Below are 23,445 nucleotides of genomic sequence, written 5' to 3' on the forward strand. Positions count from 1 at the left end.
AAGATTTCTGTGATGCTGGTTTATCCTGGTCAGGATAAAAATTTTAAGCTTTTTGTTTGTTTATTCTAAGTTGCCAGTAGACTTTAATGTAGCTGTAGCCTCTTTAGTTAATTAATATTTATACACATACCTGCATATATAAAATTACATATATTTAAATATTTTAATGAGATAGTATACTATTAATATAATATATATATGAAGCTATGTGTATGAAGATATGTATGTATATGTAGAGTTCTTGTGGTAAGAGACAAATTTACTAAACGTAAAGAAATTTTGAGGAAAAGAAATACTGCTACTAGCAAAAATATATGTAGCTTTTTGTCAAAATCTAGGTCATCATTTACTTTTTTGTTATGACAGACATGCCACTTACAGTATCTAGATGAAGTTACTGCAAATAATTAGTAAATCTGTTTCTAAGGGGTCCTCTCCAATGAGTTTAGAAAACATTCTTGAAATAAGTTTTTTTTTCAGTTTCAGGAAAACGTTGCCTCCTCCCCTGGGTCATGAGAAATCTTTTTTCTTAGAAAGGATTTTGTGGACTGGAACAGATGTAAAACTGTGCTTAAAGTTCCTAGCAAGAGCAATGAGATTTAATTCTTGAAGATAAGAATTTTCTACTGAGAAGGTTCTGTACCTTGGAGAGATTGGTCATAAAGACTTCAAAAGATGTTCTGTAATCCTAATTCTTGACAGATCTTGTGAACCAAAATTCAAACTGAAGTTACCACATGTATATGAATTGACAGTATGAGTCAAATAAGCATATGACAAAGCCGCCTCTTTTTTTTTCCCATTATCAGTGTTATTTTTGATTTGTGTAGTCAACTTTCAAATCGTTAGCGTCAGCAGTCAATAACCAAACCTCATGCCTTAAATTCTCTAAAAGTGGGGATGTATCCACTTTTTAATTAAAAAAAAAAATGAAGATCCATCTGGTATTTTTCCTACATCATATTTTTCTGCGCAAGTATAATTCTGTGCATTCCTCATCGTTCTTACCTTCGTTTTTCAGTGTATTACAGGGGAAATGCTAGTGGTAGTTAAAGATCAGAGACCCATCTTTCTGTGCAGGTTGCTTTTCTTCTGCGTATGGAAAATTATTATATCAGGTGTCCAGAAGGAAACTGAGCGAAAAGTAAGCTAAAAAAGGTACCCTGTGTCAAGAAATGTGGTAGTTGACTTACCTTTCAAAATGCCTAACCTATGAGAGCCAAGGGAAGCTCTCAGTGCTTCTAAAACTGACGTAGGAGCCAAACAGCTGAGAATGTGAAGGTGAGGCTATCTGGGGAAATTACTAATCTATCAGAAATTTCCCACAATTTTTCCAAGTTTTCAGGGAAGAGCACGTGGGGTAGTTTGTTGACACTACAAAGCTTGTACAACTTATTGTTATCTGTGTAAAAGTTTAAAAACATTTCCGACAGAGCTCTGTAAGCTCAAATTATCTTTTAAATGCTTATCAAAAAGATAAATAGAGATGGATTTTAGAGATAGTAGTATAGTATATTTCATTCTTTAAAAATAATTTCGCAGTTCTACATTATTTGGGGAGATAATTTGATTGATATTTTGAACATAAAACAAAGGTTCATCAAAAGTTGTATTTACCTTCTACCTATCAACTAACATTTCTAATATTGATTACAAGTATTACAATCTTGTCGTGCAAGAAAAGTAGGTGCTAAAAAAGTTCAGATAAAAATTAAGCTATGAAAGCATTACTTTTCTGTTGATTTCTTTTCTCAGCAAACAGCCTTTTTTGTTCTTTTTATTGTGGCTTATGTTACACATTAGAATGTGGTTTTTAAAGAGTTCAAATTTATGTCAAAAATATACTAACATAAGATTGTGTGGCCTTTTAAAACCAGTTTACATCTTGAGTGTGTTACTTAATACCATCTAAACTTTGCTGGTAGTGTGTTTTGTTTTTAAGTGTCGGGAAATAGTTTTGTTTGTGCTAAACTCATGTCTAGCTGATGTTCTGAAGATTTAACTTAAATGTTTACTTCCTGAGCTTGTACAAGCTCAGATGGATCAAAAGCTTGAAAGTCTTAAAAGTTCTTCAGAGCTGAATCAGACACAAATCGGGCTTGAGACTAGGGTTGAGGTATTTTTTGCTTCCTGACTATATCATCATTTTCTTGGAGGAGAGTGATTGCCCGGCAGAGAGGGACTCAGCAGTAACAGTGTGTGCTGCGTAGCAGTTGATACTACATTTGTTCTTGGTTGCTGTACTTAAAACCTGATTGTGGAATGATGAAACGCGTAATTAGTGTTGTATTTTTGTGATCTTTCTGATTTTTTCACATCCAGATTTTGAGTAAATCTTACTACTTTTTTCTGTACGTAGCTTCTGAATTTTAATATTTGTTTTATATTCTTAAAAACTCTTCATTCACTATCTCATCATTTCACATTCCTGTCGTCGCAAAATGTTTCACCATTTCATTTTGCTCTCCCCATGGTAATCTGCAAGGCTAGAAAGAAAAGTGATCACTCAGTTCTACAGAAAACAGGCTTTAGAGTTCTGCATTCGTACTTTTTTGGCACAGTTAGGTAATGTTGTGTAAATAGCTGGTATATATCTGTGTATGCATATAAATAATGTAGTATGTATGTGTATAGACTGCGTAAGGCTGCGTTACAGTGTTGGACCTGCACTGGCTCTTCACAGAGTGACATGTTCGCTGCAACATGGGAGAGTCTTTATCTGAACAAATGCTGATGGGATGCACGGGTGTTTTTCCCTACCTTAGGGCTTGGGTATTTCAACAGAAACAGTACAGGCTGTTAAAATTTCTGCAGAAATAAAGTAGATTCACAGGGCTCATGTGCTCTGCTGTTGCCCAGCACATCAAAACAAAACAACAACAAAAAAAAGCAACAGGTAGCAGCTTCTGCTCCTTGATCATAATCAGCCTTAAAACAGTCCAGCCGCTATCACCAGTTTTATCTGAGCTGATAAACTGCTGAAATCAAAAATATGTGCTTGAGCTGATTCGTCAAAATTTCATGGGTAATCAAGAATACACTTGGATGACTTAAAGAAATTGTTGAATTATTTGGAACTTCAGAGCCTCCTGGCAAGACAAGCCTCACACTGTGTCAAACTTAACACTGAAATGAGCTCCCATTTCGGATGATTCATAGGCGTAGTCTTTATTGAGATCAGGAAGGGCAACTTTATATAGCTCATCTAATCTAAACGAATGTAAAAGAACAGGCCATATATCACCACCCAAAAATTCCTCTATCAGATTCTTCTGTTGGCAATAGAGCATGGTTTTGGCAGCTTTTGACTGGAAGAGCTGCATCAATAGTTCCAGCAAAAGGTTCCAAAAGATGTCAAGACTGTTTCCATAAGATAAGTATTTCACTGCTTAGGTGAGAGGGAGAACAGTATAAAGATTTATATGTCCAAGCATAGTTTCCTAGTATCGTCGCTGCCTGGTGGTGAATGGAGAATGTGCTACACTATTTAGCTCGAGAAATAGAAGTGATCATTTTTCTTACTTAATAACCTCAAATAATAGAGAAAGAAATAGACGAAGATATTTGCTTTTTTAAGCAATGCAAGTATGCTAAAAAGATGGCAAAATACTAGTCTTGTTGACAGTTAAATATTTTGCTTTCAGACTAGGTAATCAGTCAAAATGTCATTTAAAAACTCCAGCTCATAAGCTTACCCAAGGCTGAGGAGAATGCATTTGGAAGGTCCATGAGAGTTTTTGAAAGGTGGAGAAGATAGGAGGAAATGGACAAGAAGCCCTGTTCCCAAGTGATAGGTTATTTTTTATTTGTGCTTGTAAACATATTTTTACTAGCTTTTATCAGCTACTGTTAGTGGTAGTGCTTTTTACTACTTTTAAATCTGTTCCTCAGCTGTCTTATCTCTTTGTTTGAATTTCCTTTGACTTTGGTTCAGAAATGAAAACTTGAAGTTTCAAGATCAGCAATTATGCCTAAATTAAAGTTGACCATTTTTTTAAGTATAATGAGAGAACAGCGTGAAAGAACAACATTCTTCCTGGTGACTCAGGAGGAAAGTTTGGAACAGCCTACCCTTTTGTTTTGTTTTGTTTTAACTAGTTAATGTGATAGAATATTATTTTGCTAAGGTCCTAACAAATACTGTAATATAAATGAAGGCTAGCTGGCCTGCTTTGTGGTGGTGGAATTGTGACTGTGCTTGTGGTTTCTGCTATTGATCCTCCTAGCTAATATTATTAATGTATTTCTGGCCTGTGCAGCCCAGTGGCTGGTTAGATCCCTGGAGTCTTTTGTATTTTTAGCTTTTATCAGTTGAAAGCTGCACAGATTTTACCTGCAGCTGTATGAATCATTAACGATGAAACAATTCACTTAAATCTGTTTGTCTTGTCCAGAAATGAAGTTCCTCTTTAGATATGTTTCACTGGGGAGCCAGGGGGTGGAGGGTGTAGTGAAGTGATCTCCAAATTAGTAATTGTGAAGGTCTAGAAATATGTGTTATGAACAAAAGTAGCAAAGGGAAAGAAGTATCCTGTTCCTTTTGCTGATGGTAGCCTCGTGATTATGGCAGTGCTTTCTGTCAGAAGAAACTGCAATAGCTAAGGCTATTGGAAATCTTAGAAAATCATATAGAAAATCATATTTTTCCTTCTGTGAAAGGGAGGAGCACGAATACTTTCTACTTGCTTCACATACAACCTCTCCTAGCGTACTTCTTTTTTGCCAACAATCTTTAGATGAATTTTAAATATCAGTTTTGACTTAAAACTTTCATGTCTTGCGTTTTTGTGTACTTTATACATGAACTCTGTCCCTCTGTGTAAATATGGCATCCGTTGCCATTTTGTGGCACTTCAGCTAATATTGCTAGAAATTTCCAGATGGTTCTTTCTCACAAAAGGTTCCTTGTTTCTTAATACTGGCTACTAGACTGGCAGGGGCTGTAAGAATTTTGTGTTTTTGATTCTGTTTGCCTAATATTATCTTAAAGCAGAGGAAGTAAAAAAAAATTAAAAAATAAATAAAAAAGTGAGAAGGTGGAGGATCTAATGATAGCCAGGAAAGCAGTCTACATTAGAAGAACTGCGTTTAATCAAAATACAACCAAAAACATCTTCATAGATCCTAAAATTAGTGGTTTTCCATGTAATTCACCTGCTGTTTTCTGATTTCAGAACTAAAAAAAATCCTTTTTTTTTTTTCATATTTTTAGGGACTGCGATGAAGGAACATGCAAAGACAAATCAAACATTTTGTATGCTTGGGCAAGAAATGCTCCACCCACCAGGCTACCCAAAGGTATCGTGCCTTTAATGTGAAGTCCTCATGTGCAGGTGCAGGGGAGAGGAGAGGATGTGGAAGTAAGCAGCTGGCACATCTAGGAACTTTATATAAAACTGTGTCTAGCTGTTGGAAACTGTATAAACTTTAACTTCATAAACTGGGAATGTATTATGCTAGCTAAATTTGCAGTATCATTATGGGGAGAAAAGGTGATGAGGAATTAATAATATATATGACATTAATCTTGAACTTCCTACTGTATGTTATTGGAAAGGTACAATTTATATACCTGTCAATGGCACAGTTTATGCCATCTCTCTGAAATTGCATTACAATATTCTTGTGTGTTTGGGAAAGCACAAACAAATTCAATCTAAATATTGATTTTTTTTCTGTGCTAAATATACTGAATAATTTTATGTTTTTTTCTTTTTTTGATGTTTTCATGTAGCTGAGCAACATGTTTATTTCCACTTTTGTTTGATGGATTATATAGATCCACTTTGCTGATTCAACATTAAAATTCTGTAGGCTACTAGGAAACAGGGAGAAGTGTTTTTTTCTAATTACCTCTAGTAGTCCTGGAAACATCTAGCAAGTATTAGCTTATATATAAATAAATGTATGTATATAAAATACCTGGAATTTGAAATTATTTTTCTTTTATCTTTTATTGCCGCATTTCATAATTGGGAGCAGTATCATGAAGCAGTTTATTTGAAATAATCAATTTTTACACCAGAAATATCAATTGATCTGGTTATTAAAATGTCAGTTAAAAAAAATTGACACTTTGAGGATTCTGTGAAAACCTGGTGTTTGCTCTGCTGTTAAACCTCAGCTAGTAATAATTTTCTTGTCTTTAAGGTGCTCATAAATACCATATATGGAGGGTTTTTTTTTAATCATAGCGATATCACTGTGAACAGAGAGGCTGCAGTCCACTTTACATGGCTTTTGCCACTGGCAGTTTTTAATCTAGTGGGATTTAGTGTCTGTGTAAGTAGAAATTGCTTTCACTGCTTCTTTCCAGGAATTTTAATTGTAGAACTGGTTTAGAAAAATCTCTTTGGTGATGGTGGTATTTTGCAATTATTGAACTTATTTCAAATTCCTCCATTTTTTGTGCCTATTGTTATTTCTCTCAGCAAGTAACATAGCTTCATAAATTCCACAAGATTTTTTTTAGTGTACAATGTTAATTTTCAACTCAAAATATTTTACTTTGAATCTTTTTGTTTCCTTTTAATTTTCATGTGTTCATAATAAGTGTTACTACCTGTGAAGGGTACAAACTGTAAGAGATTGGGAGATGAAAGATCTAGCAAATGCTACAGGGATGGCAAAACTTGCCTTTTATTTAGTTTAATGTGTTTTCCTTCCCTTAGGTGTTGGATTCAGAGTTGGAGGAGAAACAGGGGGCAAGTTTTTTGTACTCCAGGTACATTACGGTGATATCAGTGCATTTAGAGGTAGGTATTTTTGAACTTTGTTCGTTGTTATATCAGTTAGAGAAATTCAGAGTATAAATGTTTTTATATTTACAAAATCTGCACAAAATATTTTTTCTGTTAGTACCACTCACAAAGATAAACATCAGCTGGCATGTTTGTAATTAAGGTTGTATATTAATTTAACTTCTTTATAAACTTGCTTTATCTCTGGTGAACAGATTTATTTTGTTTTAAAGATTGAGATCAAGTGAATTAAATGAATGAAGAAATAGATGAATAATCTTAAGTTTAGGGAGAAACTCCTTTGTGACTGTATAATTCAGCATTGTATTTAAGGAAGTTGGAACAAATACACGTGAAAATGGCTAACCACACTTGAATAGCTGGTGGGGATGATGACATACACGTGCCAGTCAAATACACTATCTGCGTTTGCAATTCTAAAAGTCGTAAATCATGGAGACAGTATTTTTCATAAAAAGATTAAAATAATTTCAAGAATGGCAATATGCTTATTATTGTGAGTGGACATTTGGCTTTCATTAATGCACATTCAAAAATTCATAAGATTGTAGACTCATAAAATGGCTTGGATTGGAAGGGACCTTAAAGACATGGTTCCAACACCCCAGCCATGGGCAGGGACACCTCGCACTAGACCAAGTTGCTCAAAGCCCCATCCAGCCTGGTCTTGAAGACTGCCAGGGATGGGGCATCCACAGCTTCTCTGAGCAACCTGTTCCAGTGCCTCACCACCCTCTGAGTAAAGAATTTCTTCAAGTCTACCCCCTTTTAGTTCAAAGCCAAGTGAAAAGTAATTACATTTTTTACTGTTTTTGTGAGAAGATATTTCTAATTTATTCTGCCTGTGAAAATTCCAGTGGAGAAAATATAATTTAAGTAATTTAAGTCCTAGTAATTTAAAGTCCCCTAAACCTTGACTGTTGCATTCAAAAATATATAATACAGAACCTTAGACTACTTTTAGAGATACTTTTAAACTTCAAGAATTATCTGAAACTATTTTTGTATGGAATGAGATGTCTGTTGATAAATGTGGCTTTTCAAAATGTAAGAATATAGTCATTACACTTTGCATAGTCATTGCACAGTTGTTGCAATACAGAATAGATGACAAATGATGAAATATACTCAGTTACCTTATTATGCTTCCAGTAGTGTATCAAGAAACACTGTTCAGAGTTTAATTTTCTGACCTGTAAATCATCGTAAATACAAAATATTTGGCTTGAAGTAGTAATTGTTTATGTATTAGCACCCAATTCCACCTCCTATCCATTTGGGGGAGAAAAATATAGTTAAAATTTATCAACGCTCATTTTCAATTATTTGTAAAAAGGATATTCCTTCATTTCATTAACTAGTTGTTAAGCTAATTATGCTTTCCTTTTCTCTTAGCTATAATCCACATTTAAATATTCATGTTTAGGTGCGCATTTTATGCTCTGCTATCAAAATTTAAAATTTGGGTTTTAGTGTTATAAGGTACAGTTGTCACACTATTCATGATTCATTCTTCTGTATAAGTAATCACAAATCTGATTTAAAAAATAATTTTTTCTTCCAATCCCTAGATTTTTTTTTCCTGCCCTTGTAACAAAGATTAATGTTGTTTCTAACCGGTCGTACTATTACTTTAGTAGTTCCCAGCACGTGAGAATATAAACCTTATTCTCCAGAATCAAAGTAATTAAGTTGTCAATAATACCTTTCAGAACCAGTTAAAACAGGTTAATCACATTCCATCATTTGCTATCTTTGTAACCTGTTTCATTGTTTAAAGCCAGTTCTGACAATACCTTAATTCTTGTCACCTGCTGTTATCCGCTGTAACTTAGTCTTTTATTTGGTCCAGTCCCTTCTCTTCTTCAGCCTCATCATCTTCTTCTCTACCTCCTCTCTGCCACCCCCAGCAAATGGCTTGCCATGTGATGACTGTGTTTTTAGAAAAACTTGTTCTCAGTTTTAAAAAGTAACTTAAAGCGCTTGAAGTCTGTATTTTAAAGGTGTTTTAAAGACTATTTGAAATGAGAGTATTTTTATCTTAAAGTTTAAATTAATTTATCAATGTCTAGTATTTTTCAGTTCACATGATTGCACAGAAATGCGGTATGCAAGATTGTGTTGTATTTTACTGAAAAATTCTATTTTATGCAGTATATTGTTCATTCGGCTGTTTTTATAAAACACCTAAAACATGGTCAATACAGTGACAATAACTGGCTGGCTAGCTTTATGTGTGTGTGCTAGTAGTTAAAATACTTCTAGCGTAATTGCAAGTGAACTTGTGCGTTTGTCAGTGCTCTACCAAACCAATATTCACTCTGTTGTACGAAATGTAGGTACCTAAATCTCTGTATATGATGCAATATTACATGTAGCTTAAGAAAGACAGACAGAAATTCATGGAATTCCAGAATGGTTGAGGTTGGTAGGGACCTCTGGAGGTCATCTAGTTCAACTCCCCTGCTCATGCAGGGTCACCTAGAGCATGTTGCACAGGACCATGTCCAGGGAGGCTTTGAAGATCTCCAAGGAGGAGACTCCACAGCCTCTCTGTTCAACCTTTTCCAGTGCTCTCGCACTCTCACAGTAATGAAGTTTTTCCTTACATTCAGATGGAACATCTTTTGTTTCAGTTTGTGCCCATTGCCTCTTATCCTGTTGCTGGGCTCCACCGAAAAGTCTGGCCCCATCATCTTGACATCCTTTCTCAAGATATTTGTACTCCTCAGTAAGATCCACTCTCAGTCTTCTCCAGGCTGAAGAAGCCCAGGTCTCTCAGCCTTTCCTCCTAAGAGAGATGCTTCAGTCCCCTAATCATCATCATGGCACTCTGCTGGACTGTCTCCAGAATCTCCATGCCTTTCTTGTACTGGGGAGACCCAGAACTGGGCACAGTACTCCAGATGTGGCCTCACCACGGCTGAGTAGAGAGGGAAGATAACATTTCTTGACCTGCTGGCAACACTCCATAATGAACCCCAGGATACCACTGGCCGTCTTGGCCATAAGGGCACATTGCTGGTTCATGCTTAATTTGTTGTCCACCAGGACTCTGTCCTGGTTCCAGTTAGGACAGAGTTAATTTTTCCTCATAGTAGCTGGTAGGGTGCTATGTTTTGGATTAGGATGAGAAGAGCGCTGATAACATGCTGATGTTTTAATTGTTGCAGAGCAGTGTTTACACCAAGCCAAGGACTTTTCGGCTTCTCGCTCTGTCCTGCCAGCGAGCAGGCTGGGGGTGCAGCAGGAGCTGGGAGGGGACAGACCCAGGACAGCTGACCCAAACTGGCCAAAGGGGTGTTCCATACCATCTGACGTCATGCTAAACAATATATAGGGGTGGCTAGCCGGGGTGGGGGGCTGGCTTCTCGGGGATAGGCTGGGCATCGGTCAGCGGGTGGTGAGCAATTGCATTGTGCATCACTTGTTTTCTTACACATTATTATTATTATTAATACTATTATCATTATCACTATTATTACTATTATTGTTATTATTATATTCCTGTCTTAATAAACTGTCTTTATCTCAACTCACAGGCTTCACTTTCCCGTTTCTCTCCCCCATCCCAGAGAGGGAGGGGGGAGGGTGAGCGAACGGCTGTGTGGTGTTTAGCTGCCAGCCGGGTTAAACCACAACAGACTCACAGGTCCTTCTCCACACAGCTGCTTTCCAACAGGTCAACACCTAACTTGTCCAGGTGCATGGGGTTTTTCCGCCCCACGTGCAGGACCCTGCACTTGCCTTTGTTGAACTTCATGCGGTTCTTCTCCAGTCTACTCTCCAGCCTGTCCAGGTCTCTCTGAATGGCAGCACAGCATTTTGATTTGTCAGCCACTCCTTCACAGTTTCATCAGCGAACTTGCTAAGGGTGCACTCTGATCCTTCATCCAAGTAATTGATGGATAAATTGAACAAGACTGGACGCAGTACTAACCCCTGAGGAGACACCACTAGTTCCAGGCCTCCAACTAGACTCTGTACCACTCAACACAACCCTCTGAGCTCTGCTATCCAGCCAGTTCTCAATCCACCTCTCTGTCCACTTATCTAACCCACACTTTCCAAGCTTGTTTATGAGGACGTTCTGGGAGACAGTGTCAAAAGTCTTGCTGAAGTCAAGGTGGACAACAACATCCACTGCTCTCCCCTCATCTACCCAGCCAGTCATCCCATCGTAGAAGGCTATCAGATTCATTAAGCATGATTTCTCCTTGGTGACTACTCCTGATCACCTTCTTTTCCTCCATATGCTTGGAGATGAATTCCAGGAATGAGCTGTTCCATCACCTTTCCAGGGATGAAGGTGAGGCCGACTGGCTTGTCATTTCCTGGGTCGTCCTCCTAGCCCTTTTTGAATATTAAAATGACATGGATTTTCTTCCAGGTCTCAGGTACCTCCCCTGTTTTCCATCACTTTTCAAAGACGATGGAGAGTTTCTTAGTTGTAACATCCATCAGCTCCCTCCACACCTGTCCGGTTCCATGGATTTGTGGGTATCACAGAATGGTTTGGATGGGATGAGACCTTATAGACCATCTAATTCTAACTCCCCTGCCATGGGCAGGGACACCTCCCACTAGGCAAGGTTGCTCAAAGCCCCATCCAACCTGGCAAGCTGTCAGGCTTGCCTAAATGATCTCTAACCCAGTACTACTCAAACAAGGGAAAATCTTCCTTTATCCATAGTTTGTCTTGTCTCTAGGGTTTGGGATTCCTGAGATCTGGCCTTAGCAGTAAAGACTGAAGCAAAGAGGGCTTCAATAAGTCTTTCTTCTGTGTATCCATTATCAGAAGAGCACCTGCACCATTCAGTAGTGGACGCACGTTCTCCCAAGTCTTCCTCTTGCTACTGATGTATTTTACAGAATCACAGAATCATCTAGGTTGGAAGAGACCTCCAACATCACCTAGTCCAACCTCTGACCTAACACTAACAAGTCCTCCACTAAACCATATCACTAAGCTCTACATCTAAACATCTTTTAAATACCTCCAGGGATGGTGACTCAACCACTTCCCTGGGCAGCCCATTCCAGTGCATAACAACCCTTTTGGTAAAGAATTTCTTCGTAATATCCAACCTAAACCTCCCCTGGCACAACTTTAGCCCATTCCCCCTCGCCCTGTTGATTGTCTTCCTGCAGAGGGGGCAACTTGGATTTTTCTTTGCCCACCACAGTGCACAGCCATAGCAAAGCTGGTGGAGACGGGGTCTCTTAGGTGACATCGTCCTGACTGTCCCCACAGGCTGGGCAGGTCCAGTCTGATGGCACATCCATGACCACCGGGCTCTTCAGTGGGCTGGGGAGAGCTGAGGTCAAGAAGCTGCTCCCCTGCCCTGGCGCTGCAGCTGCCAAAGGGTGTCCCAAACTGCCCAAGGGGGAGAGGCCAGAGTCACTCGCTGTGCTGGGGTGAACAGCAGCAATGCCCCAGCCCCTCAGCAGAAAACCCACTGACCCTGCAGCTGCACTGTCCCGTGCCCCCCACCCGCAGCCCTGAGGCCTGTGTCCCTGCATAGCTCACCTCCACTGCTGCAAGCGCACCACACGGGGCCCCGGCTGCCTGAGCCAGGCAGGGCCGGGGAGACACAGGCAATGGCTGCAGGGAACGAGCATTGAGAGCAGGTGCCAGCAGCCCCACAGCACAGCTCAACCAAACCCTCGCTCAATGCTCCAAGCCTCACACATGCTCAGCTGGAGTCCAGGCATGAGCAAGGTGACATGGCCTCTGCTGGTGCCCCAAGATAAGCAGCGAGGGCTGCGGGCTCACAGCCCGTCACTCAGTGTCATCACCATGGGCCATCTGCCCCACAGGGCCTTTAGCACCTTGCCCCAGATGTTACGAAGATGGTTGGGTTGGGTTGGTGTTTTGATTTGTCTTTTTTCTTTATTTTTTTTTCACCTTGGATTCACCATGAAGTGGGTTGAACAGGCATGCTAAGAGAGTGGGGATCACTGTAAAGATTTATTTCCTATTCTTCGGTATGCAGATCTGATCTCTGAACTCCTTGCTGTAGTTTACTATTCACACACACACAAACGCAAAAAAAAAAAAAGCCAAAGAAAACAATCCCGTAATTAAAGAATAATTACAGGATTATCCTACCAGCTGGCATTTACTGAAGGAACTGCACTCTAGACACGCACGTGACACAAGCAGCATAAACATCACGGTGGATTTGCTCTGTACAAAACCTGAACATGATTTGGGGTCTCACCTCTCCAGTTTATGAATTTCCACTAGCTTGTTAAGGTATTGATGGCTCAGTCGCCTTGGTTTGTGACCAGTGGAGACATGCTCTGTGGTATCAGCCACTCCTCCCAGCTTTGTGTCATCAGTAAACTTGCAGAGGGTGCTCTCTGTTTCATCATCCAGGTGGTTGATGAGTAAGCTGAACAAGACTGGACCCCGTACTGACCCCTGGGGGACACCACTAGCTACAAGCCTCCAACTGGACTCTGTACCACTAAGCACAACCCTCTGAGCTCTTCCATCCAGCCAATTATCAATCCACCTCACTGTCCACTCATCTAGGCCGCGCTTCCCTGAGCTTGTCTATGAGGATGTTCTGGGAGACAGTGTCAAAAGCCTTGCTGAAGTCAAGATAGACCACATCCACTGCTCTCCCCCCATCTACCCAGCCAGTCAATCTCATCATAGAAGGTTATCAAATCGGTTAGCCACAAATGAATCTATGCTGACTATTTGTGATCACCTTCTTTTCCTCCACATGCTTGGAGATGACCTCCAGGATGAGCTATTCCATCACCTTTCCAGGGATGGAGGTGAGGCTGAATGGCCTGTAGTTGCCTCTATCCTCCTTCTCGCCCTTTTTGAAGACCGGAGTGACATTGGCTTTCTTCCAGTACTCAGGCACCTCTCCTGTGCTCCACAACCTTTAAAAGATGATGGAGAGTGGCCTAGCAATAACATTAGCCAGTTCACTCAGCACGTGTGAGTGCATTCCATCAGGGCCCATGGATTTGTGGATGTCAGGTTTGCTTAAATGATCTCTGACGCAATCTTCTTTGACTAAGAGAAAGTCCTCCTGTCTCCGGACTTGCTCTCTTGTCTCCGGGGTCTGAGATTCCTGAGGGTTGATCTTAGCAGTAAAGACTGAATTTAAAAATGTGTTCAGCAACTCTGCCTGCTCCGTATCCTTTCTCACCAGAGCACCCAGCCCATTCAGCAGTGGGCCAACATTTCCCCAGTCTTTGTTTTTCTACTGATGTATTTGAAGAAGTCCTCCTTCTTGTCCTTGACATTCCTTGCCAGATTTAATTCTAAATGGGCCTTGGCCTTCCTCATCACATCCTTGCATACTTTGACCTTGTTCCTATGTTCCCCCCAAGTGGCCTGTCCCTTTTTCCACATTCCATATACTTCCTTCTTCTGTTTGTGTCTTGCCAGGAGCTCCTTGCTCATCCATGCAGATTTCGTGTCCCCTAACTGTTACTTAATTCCATCTGCGTTGTATTGATCCTCTTTTCTTTCTGCAGTACCACTTGAATTTTCAGCAGTTTTCCTTGTGCTTAGTTGCGCTTAGTTTCAAAAATTCTAATTAGGCATGCCTTCCTAATTCATTCAATGCAGCTACGGGATTAGGTAGTTTAAATGAAAGAGCTACCATACAATTAAGACTGGCTTTTTTTTTTCCTCATTGCTATTTGTAAAGGCATCGCTGCTGTCACTTACTGGTTCAGATTTTTAGATAAAGAAGTATTTGTTGAGAGACACAAAGCTGGAGAAAGTAGGAATTCTCAGGAGACATGACAGTGGACATTACGGAAATCCAATGGGATTGGATCAGCAGCTCTCATAATACATATAGCGAATTATATATTATGTAGAAATAGTGACTGTCTATTTTGTGAATATATTGAAAGTAAAGCCTAATATCTACTAGGGTTTTTACTGCCTTTATAGGTTATCCAACATTAAACGTAACCATTGTCTGTACAGATATCTCAAGTTCACATGCCAATTTTATTACAAGGTTTTCTGTTTTATTCATTGTTGGCTAACATATATAAATGGCTAAAATAAAATTTATCCCTAAATCTTTTTTCTAATTTTTGTCAAAATACATTTTTTTGATGCCAAGTAGTTTTTCTTGCTATTGTAAAAATGTCATGGTTTCATTTCCCAGATGCTAGTTCATAAAGATCTGCAATTTCTAGCGTCAAAAGACAAGTTTAGTTTTTCATCCACAAGAACTTTGTACAGACTTCACTATAAATGCAGCCCCGTGTTGTTCAGGTTTGTGCAAATTTGAGTAATATTTACACAGTATGAATGTTTTACTGAAAACAGTAAGATTAAAACTTGTCTGCTGTTTTTTTGTTATACACCAGAAGAATGTTATCTATGTGCAGTACTTTTGCATGCATTCATTTCTGATGATTAAACTGTTTTGTAATTTGTACAGATAAGCACAAGGATTGCTCTGGTGTAACTTTACATCTGACACATCAAAAGTAAGTACATTTAAAATATATACCTATTACAACTTTTTTTTCATCAATAGAGAAGACATTGAAACCTTTAGATTTCTTTGAAAAAAATGTGAAATAAAAATATTACATACTTACAATACGAAGCCATGTGTCATCTGCTAGCAAAAGTTTTTATTCCTGCTATGAGATTTGGTGACAGATTGCTATAAGGACTGAGTTAAACCGGATTAAAAGGTTCACATTTAGAAATGTGGGAAGAGGATAGCAATTATGTAGATAATCATGTTGTCCTATTTCATACGCTTTGTAGCAGATGCTTTAAAAACTGTAGGTCCATATGTAAAAAGAGGGAAGTGTTGTGTAATGGCTCCTTTTTCTGGAGACCAGTTTTGAAAGTAATCCAATATTTAGAAATTAATGGTATTGAACATATCATGTCACTTGCAGTCTGGTTTTACAAAGAGATTGGTTAGAAGAGCTTGGGTTTTGAATTGCAGGCAGCCTTTGATTGCTGGAATGTATCTCATGATGTCTGTGAGCACCGTAATACCTCCAGGCGAGAAAGGTAAGTTGTAATTCTACAAAGTGATATGTAATTTCAGTATATGATTCTTTTTTTTTTTTCTGTCAATTGTGGAAGAAAATATTTTTGAGACCAGCTGATGGAAGAGTTAATTGTTAAAATAAACAAATCATTAAAAAATAGTGATAATTATATCATATTTCCTAATGACTACATCTGCAGAGGCAGTCAATACTGTAGAAAGTAATGTACAAAACAACAATGATCTGTGCTGCATTGAAGTTACTAGGATTCTTAAACCTATTTATTTGATTTATTGTCCTCTTAAGCAATATTTTACCAAAAAGGCCCTACCTATTTTCTCCCCTTTCCCATAAATCCATAAGGTTTGGACTCTTTTATCTACATTTGTCGTTCATGCTGTATATTTGTGATTTACTTAAAAGGTCAGTTTCAATAAATGAATTTCTATCAGTAAGGAGCTGCTCTTTAAAATTTGTATTCCTATATTCCTGGTTGGTTAAAAGGTCAAAATGTTGAAAAAAACACTGTAAAATGAAATTTCTGATCAGTTCCTATTCAGAATCATACTTGGTAGAATGTATCTAAAACTCAGATTGAATAGTCCTAATATTTTTTTCAAGCTAGTCTGGAATGTTCTGTTTTAAGTAAGTTGAAGTTTTGAAGTTGAACATTGAAGTTTTGTTTTCTTTTGCCATACTTGAGTTTCAAATTAGATATCTGAAGATGCCACTTGTCCCAGTTACAGCTTAGCTGCCCAAATAGGATGATGTGGTTAAATGTTCAGCTGGCTCCCACCTATTCAATGAATTCAGCAACTTGAAATCTCTTTGTAGTTTGAACTGAAAAGTAAGCTATTTTGCTGTTTAATCTAAAAATATCCAACTATTTTTTCCCCTCTACAGAAATACGTGATTAGTGTAGAAATTAATTTTTCAGTTGGATAGGATGAGAGAAGGGAGAACAAAACCAGTTCTATACCTGTTAATAACAAGTACTGTTACTGCCTTTTCATATTCCTTCAAATTTGTTGTCCTTAAGTAAGGCATCAAGTTTGATACACACATGAAAACATCAGCCAGTCCCCTTATACTTCTCTATGAGGCATCTGCAGAGGAATTTCTCTGTAGGCTACCCCTTAGCTACTGTTCCTGCACCTAACTCCTAGCTTGCAGATGTTGTCTGTACCGCACCTCTTTGACAATGTCTGTATCTAAATCTGTAAGAGTGGGTCTATAACTATATAATCTTAAAATCAGGCCTTCATTATAAACTATATTGCTTTAGAATTATATGTTGATTTTAATTTCTCCCTGAGTAGACTATTTGTTTATCACAGCATATCTTAAATGTCCCTGAATGCATGCTATAAGAAAATGCATTATTTTACTTCATTAAATAGTGGTAGTGTACACTGTAAAAAGTGCTACTAAGTTTCAGCCCCATTTTGGATCATCACAGAAAGTAAGTATATGTAATACATTTTACTTGTTTTTATTTTAGGATGTCTTGAGATAGATACTACAGAAATAAAAGATATTATCCATCCTCTTTTAAAATTGTCTGTCCAGTGTAGGTATGCTTTTTGTAAACTAGTTTCACGCTGAATGAAGTACAGTAGTGTAGCTTTCCTCTGTTTAGTAAATAATATGTTTTTATGTGTTTATTGCCATCATATTTTAACAGTGGTTGATGCAGACATTGCCTGCCATTACAAAAGGTTTCCAATGCACCTTTTTGCCTACAGAGTTCATACACACAGACTAGGTAAGAATTTTATTGCAACATTAGGATTTTAAAGTATTTAATTGAAAAATGCTGAACCTGCAACATGTTTTTCTAGAAGTGTATCTGATATCCCTGTACGTGTTTGTATATTACAGGTAAAGTAGTGAGTGGATACAGAGTGAGAAATGGTCAATGGACATTAATTGGTAGACAGAGTCCACAGCTACCACAGGTTGGTTGTTGTTGTGTTTTATTTATTTATTTTTTATTATAGCTTTAGATTTTAATTGTTCGTATTTAAAACTAAGAAGTTTATCTGACAGTCACGTACCCACAGGTCTGCATCATAATGTTTCCACTCGTGCACGTTGTTGTGCCACTAAGCATGAATACCGATAAGTATTATTGTGATCACATTATGACATAAAAACCTTACTGCAATTACTTTTCAGACATGTAGTACTGTTCTTCTTGTGTGTAAACTGACGTCAATGAGACACTTTTACTAATTAGAGTGAATCATCCTCTCTTTCAGGCATTTTATCCAGTAGAACATCCTGTTGATGTTAGCTATGATGATATCCTGGCAGCTAGATGTGTGTTCAGTGGTGAAGGCAGAACTACAGAAACACATATAGGGTAAATCTTCTCTATTTTGCCCATTCTTCTATAACCATTTTTTTATCCAAGGTATTGGTTATATGCAGAAATACATTTTTTTGTCTTCTTGTTACATAGTTCTAACAAACTTAACTGTATGAAGTTCAACAAGGCCAAGTGCCGGGTCCTGCACTTGGGACACAACAACCCCAAGCAGAGCTACAGCCTGGGAGATGAGTGGTTAGAAAGCTGCCTGGCAGAGAAGGATCTGGGAGTACTGGTTGATAGCTGGCTGAATTTGAGCCAGCAGTGTGCTCAGGTAGCCAAGAAGGCCAACAGCATCCTGGCTTGTATCAGAAACAGTGTGGCCAGCAGGACGAGGGAAGTGATTGTCCCCCTGTACTTGGCTCTGGTGAGGCCGCACCTCGAGTACTGTGTTCAGTTTTGGGCCCCTCGCTACAAGAAGGACATGGAGGTGCTCAAGAGAGTCCAGAGAAGGGCAACAAGGCTGGTGAGGGGTCTGGAGAACAAGTCTTACGAGGAGTGGCTGAGGGAGCTGGGATTGTTCAGCCTGAAGAGGAGGCTTAGGGGTGACCTTATCGCACTCTACAGGTACCTTAAAGGAGGCTGTAGAGAGGTGGGGGTTGGTCTATTCTCCCACGTGCCTGGTGACTGGACGAGGGGGAATGGGCTAAAGTTGTGCCAGGGGAGGTTTAGGTTGGATATTAGGAAGAACTTCTTTACTGAAAGGGTTGTTAGGCATTGGAATGGGCTGCCCAGGGAAGTGGTTGAGTCACCATCCCTGGAGGTCTTTAAAAGACGTTTAGATGTAGAGCTTAGTGATATGGTTTAGTGGAGGACTTAGTGTTAGGTCAGAGGTTGGACTAGATGATCTTGGAGGTCTTTTCCAATCTAGATGATTCTGTGAAACTTAAGTTCCACTGGAGCGATCTGTTTTGCTGGCTGGTTTGCTGGATTTAACTCTACAATATGTTCATAGCCTTTCTTTTTTGAATAATCACTTTTCTGAAATATTCAGAACATCTCTCAGCTGAAACTATGCTACCAAAGGCCTTGCTCAGATGTTGTGTGGTTCTGCTCTTAGAGTAATTATCAGAATGTCAGTTATAAAAACTGTATTTTTAATAAATTGAAGTTATTGACCATTTAAAATAAAATAATAGAGCTTTGCAATTTCTTTTCACTATTTCAGAAACAAGATTTCTGTAAGTTTATAAAACTGTGATAAATTCTGACCCATCATAAAACCAAATCTTAAAGCTCAGAATAAAGTTCCAGTTGCCTTTTTCTCAATATAAAAATGTACAGGCTTTTATGAAAAACAATTAAGTCATAAGTGACTAATAATACATAGAAAAATCTGAACTGTGTGTTAGTGATGCTGCTTAGCCAAAGATGACAGAGAGAGCCCTATAAGGTCAAGTTGACAAATACATCTTTAAGAATACATGCAATATTAATATTCTCTTAACTGGCACAAGTTCTCTAAACTGTAATTTACTGGACATGTAGAGATACGAACATACCTTGCAGAAGTCTTTCTTTACTGGAAGTAAATGCACCAGCACCTCAAGCAATGACTTGTTTCATGCTCTACGCACGCTAAGATTTGCATCTCAGTGTGGGCTTAAAGAGTTCAACACAAATTTAACTCTTTTCCATAGGCAGTTAAAATGCTGAACTAAAATGAATTGTTTGAGAAGTCGTTTTTACAAAGGTCATAACAGTAATATCCAAAACCTTTATGTAACATTCAACTGTAGACCTTTTGAAGTTCTAAAATTCTGACATGTTTCTATAACATTCTGCCAAGTAGTTTCTGTTTGTTGAATAATCCTTACAGTTTAAGAACCAGTCCCAGGAGAATTATGGTCTTCATTTTCAATATGCTGATAACCTTCCAAAGAGAAAGAAGTGATGGGAACTTCTATTATGTAATTTCTGCTTGTGTTTTTGGAGGAAAAATACACAAACATTTTAAGAAAAAGTTAAAATAATACACAAAAATTAATGCAAGATGTGGAAGTATGAATAATTGGAAAACATGGGGAAATAACTATCACCATAAATATCAAATGAAAGGATAAAAAGGAGTGCATTCCCAACAATACTGGGTATATGGAAAGTTAGTAACAGTTAAAATAAAATGTATGAAAGTTGTTTAAATCTTAGAAAGTGTTTTCCTTATATTGCCATTGTCTCATTTCTGTTCAGAATGACTCATCCCTCCCCCCCAAATTTTTTTTTGTTCCATCCTTTAAGCTTCAAATATAAACACTGAAAAATAAACAGGAAATGTACGCGTGAAAGGAAAACTGTGAAGTAATACATACCTGAAAAGGATCAGATCAAGTCTGCATGTTCACTTTCCCAGTCTCTAATTTTCTGCTTGAATTTTTGTTTTTCCTTGAACTATCTGAAAAAGCTCTTAAATTCCTTATGTGATTTATCTTTAATATACAGAGAAATCTGGGGTAAAACAAACTTATGGGTTCGCTTTGTCTGTTCCCCTTTCCAAAGCTGATCATTTAAAGCTTAGCTATTCCTAGTATATGCTTTCTGCCTGTCGTTAAAACATATGTTTTCAGTGTTATAGTTCCTTAACGGTGTTGTAATTTCTATGATAGCCAGCTAGTGCCTTACATATGAATGCACTCTTTCTTTTGCTTGACATTTTTTGAGTTACTTCAGATGTTACTTTCCATATATTCTGAATTTCTGAAGGACTGGACACCTTTTCACATTACCGTATTCTCTGCTTCACTCAAATTATCTTGATGAATACTGTGTCCACGATAGGTCTTTGGTATTCTTTCTTGCTGCCTTTCTCAACGGCTATTGTGCAGCGCAGTTACTGTTTTAATGTTTTGTCTATAATAACGTGCAAGTGCACTGTCATTCGAAATGCTGAGTGATTGTCTTTTTTATAATACAGTACTCATTTCAGTTTGTTTTTACCTGTATTTCTTTGCATTTTTATCTAATTAAGATTGAAATTGCCATTTTTGGCCAAGTCTGTACTTCTGTACAGACTGTAAGTAGAAGAGGAAGGAGTAGGTGTTCTTGTTTGTTTTTAGATCTTTCATAGCTGTGTTGTCTGTTTCTTTGCACGTTAGATTTTTTTTTCCATGTTTTCATTTAGTTACACTAGCTCATGTCTGTTATCTTGCTCTGTTATTTCATGACCTCCATGGCTCACATTAGCCTTTTTCAGCCTGCTCTTCTCCTAGTCTGAAAAATTAAATGTGGTATTGAGGTATGCCTCTGTATACGTAGAGTTTGGCTAACAAAGGTTTAGAAATAAAACCTGATTTTGCTTGTGCGGTTGACACTGTATATTTTCAAGGTAATTACAAGATCACAGACTTAAAATCTCTGTTGTAGAGAGGTGAGGCAGGAGTCATCTCTTCAACAGTTTCCATAGGCCATTTTATTTATCTGGATTTCTCCTCAAACTCAAACTTCATAACAGAGGGTCGAATTAACCTTTGTCAAGTATGATCAACAACTATAACAACTGTTACTAATTTACAAAGGAATCTTTCTTTTTTCTTTTTTTTTCTAGAAACCAGTAAGTACTCCATGCAAACACCCACTACATTTTTATAACAGATAATATAATGTTGTTTCAGAGTAAAAATTAGAGTTGATATTGTGTCAAGTAATACACAGTTTACTAGTCTAAAGGACTTCAAAGAATTGGAGCCTAGTCAATGTCAAGTTCGTGTCTTTGTAGAGGAAAGTGCCATTGGCCATTTTTTACCCAGTAGTAATTCAGTGTATTGCACGGAACTCTTAATGGATGGAAAACCGTGTAAGCTGTATCTTTCCCTTTCAAAAATAAACATTTTTATTTTCAGCAATATACATTTCAGAAATTTTTATTTTCAAAAATAAACAAGTATTATACCATTCCAGAGAAGGTTCATGTGCCCATAGCAAAATCTTCCATATTCAGTATTTAAGACTCTTTGACTGTATTATCTTGCTTTTTGTTGCTAAATCATGTTTTAGTTTCTCTTCACTGTATATTGATCATATACCAAGATCTGAATATACTTCTAGACACACTTCTAGATACCTGTGGCTGTGATATGAAGGTGGTTTATGTGATTTTTTTTAATTTGTACATTAGCATTTCTACTCATTAAACTCATTCACAAAATGGGATTTCTTAGTGGTTCAAACATTTAATGGAAGGATTCTGTGTTTTCTATGAATTTACTAAAACTGTTGTTGATAGAGGTTTGTTTGTTTGTTTTTTACTGTGTCTACACATTTCAAAGTTTGTAATTTAAAATTTTTTACAGTTATGTGTCAGGTGAACCAGAGTTCATGCAACTTCCTCATTCCCTTTTTGTAATAGAGGCCGTCATAGTTAGAGTACAACAGTGAAATGAATGCTTTCTAAAAGCTTAAGCAGAGCTTGCCAAGTCAGAGTCTGATTTTTGTGGTCTTCAAGGGACAGTAAATTTTCAATGCATGGAGAAATACCAATTCCCCTTTTGAAACAGTCTCTTCTCCCATGTTCCCTCTATCCCCGCTCTGGCTGGTGTCATTATTGTTGCTATGGTGAATAAATGAATGCTGCAGGATGCTGCTGGAAAAATCAGCACTGACGTCTTTTGCGAACAGCTAATAGGCCACCCCTGTGTCATTTTATGAGTGTGGGCTCACTGGTTAATTGTGAAAGCGGATTTAAAAATCTTAACATAAAACCCTTTATTTTGTGAACCTTTCTTTTTAAGTTATTGCTTATTCTATTGTCAGGACTATATAATTAAAGGTATCAGCACATATGGCATAAATAAATAAACAGATCACAGTGTTGCAAACAGCCCTGGTATTGTCTGCTGCATAAAGTAATGTTTTTCAGAAAAAATTCTTTCTCATACCAGCTGAACTTTCTATTGAAGGCAGGATTATGTAGCAATACAGAAGAGCCTCTTCTGTTTCAAGTACATGAATAACAGTTGTCAATTAGTCATTCCTCTTGTACTCATGTTTCTTCGTACAGAAGCTTGAAGCTTGTGATCAAGTTATTCTCAAGAAGGCAGTGCTATCTTTTCTTTAGGAGTTATTTACGGTGTCTTAATACGTAATGAAATCAAGTTTTGCTGTGTTAGAACCACTGTGACTGGCCAGTGAATGCATGTACTTCAGCATGGAGGAAAACAACTGTCTTAAATGATAGCTGCTGAAATTAAACATAGAAGTTATTTCCAGTGATTTTAAATGAAGTTTACCCCAGGTAGTCAAAAGTATATGGGTGATGACATAATGAATGTTACAGTTGTGTCTTTTTCATCAGAACATGTACATAGTTGA

The 23,445-nt window shown here is 37.8% G+C and overlaps 1 protein-coding gene across 9 annotated transcripts in view; it reads left to right on the forward strand.

The window, feature by feature from the left end:
• Positions 1–23,445, forward strand: part of PAM (peptidylglycine alpha-amidating monooxygenase) — a 140,829-nt gene that overhangs the window by 76,619 nt on the left and 40,765 nt on the right. For all 9 annotated transcript variants that reach the window (XM_048050217.2, XM_048050219.2, XM_048050218.2 and 6 more), the window contains 7 exons: positions 5,213–5,298; positions 6,672–6,755; positions 15,197–15,245; positions 15,722–15,789; positions 17,455–17,535; positions 17,652–17,728; positions 18,032–18,135. In XM_048050217.2, the coding sequence (XP_047906174.1) occupies positions 5,213–5,298; positions 6,672–6,755; positions 15,197–15,245; positions 15,722–15,789; positions 17,455–17,535; positions 17,652–17,728; positions 18,032–18,135 (549 nt within the window). The remainder of the gene's footprint in view (positions 1–5,212; positions 5,299–6,671; positions 6,756–15,196; positions 15,246–15,721; positions 15,790–17,454; positions 17,536–17,651; positions 17,729–18,031; positions 18,136–23,445) is intronic.

This window comes from Anser cygnoides, chromosome Z, assembly GCF_040182565.1.
Source record: "Anser cygnoides isolate HZ-2024a breed goose chromosome Z, Taihu_goose_T2T_genome, whole genome shotgun sequence".
In the NCBI taxonomy this organism is placed as follows: Eukaryota; Metazoa; Chordata; class Aves; order Anseriformes; family Anatidae; genus Anser; species Anser cygnoides.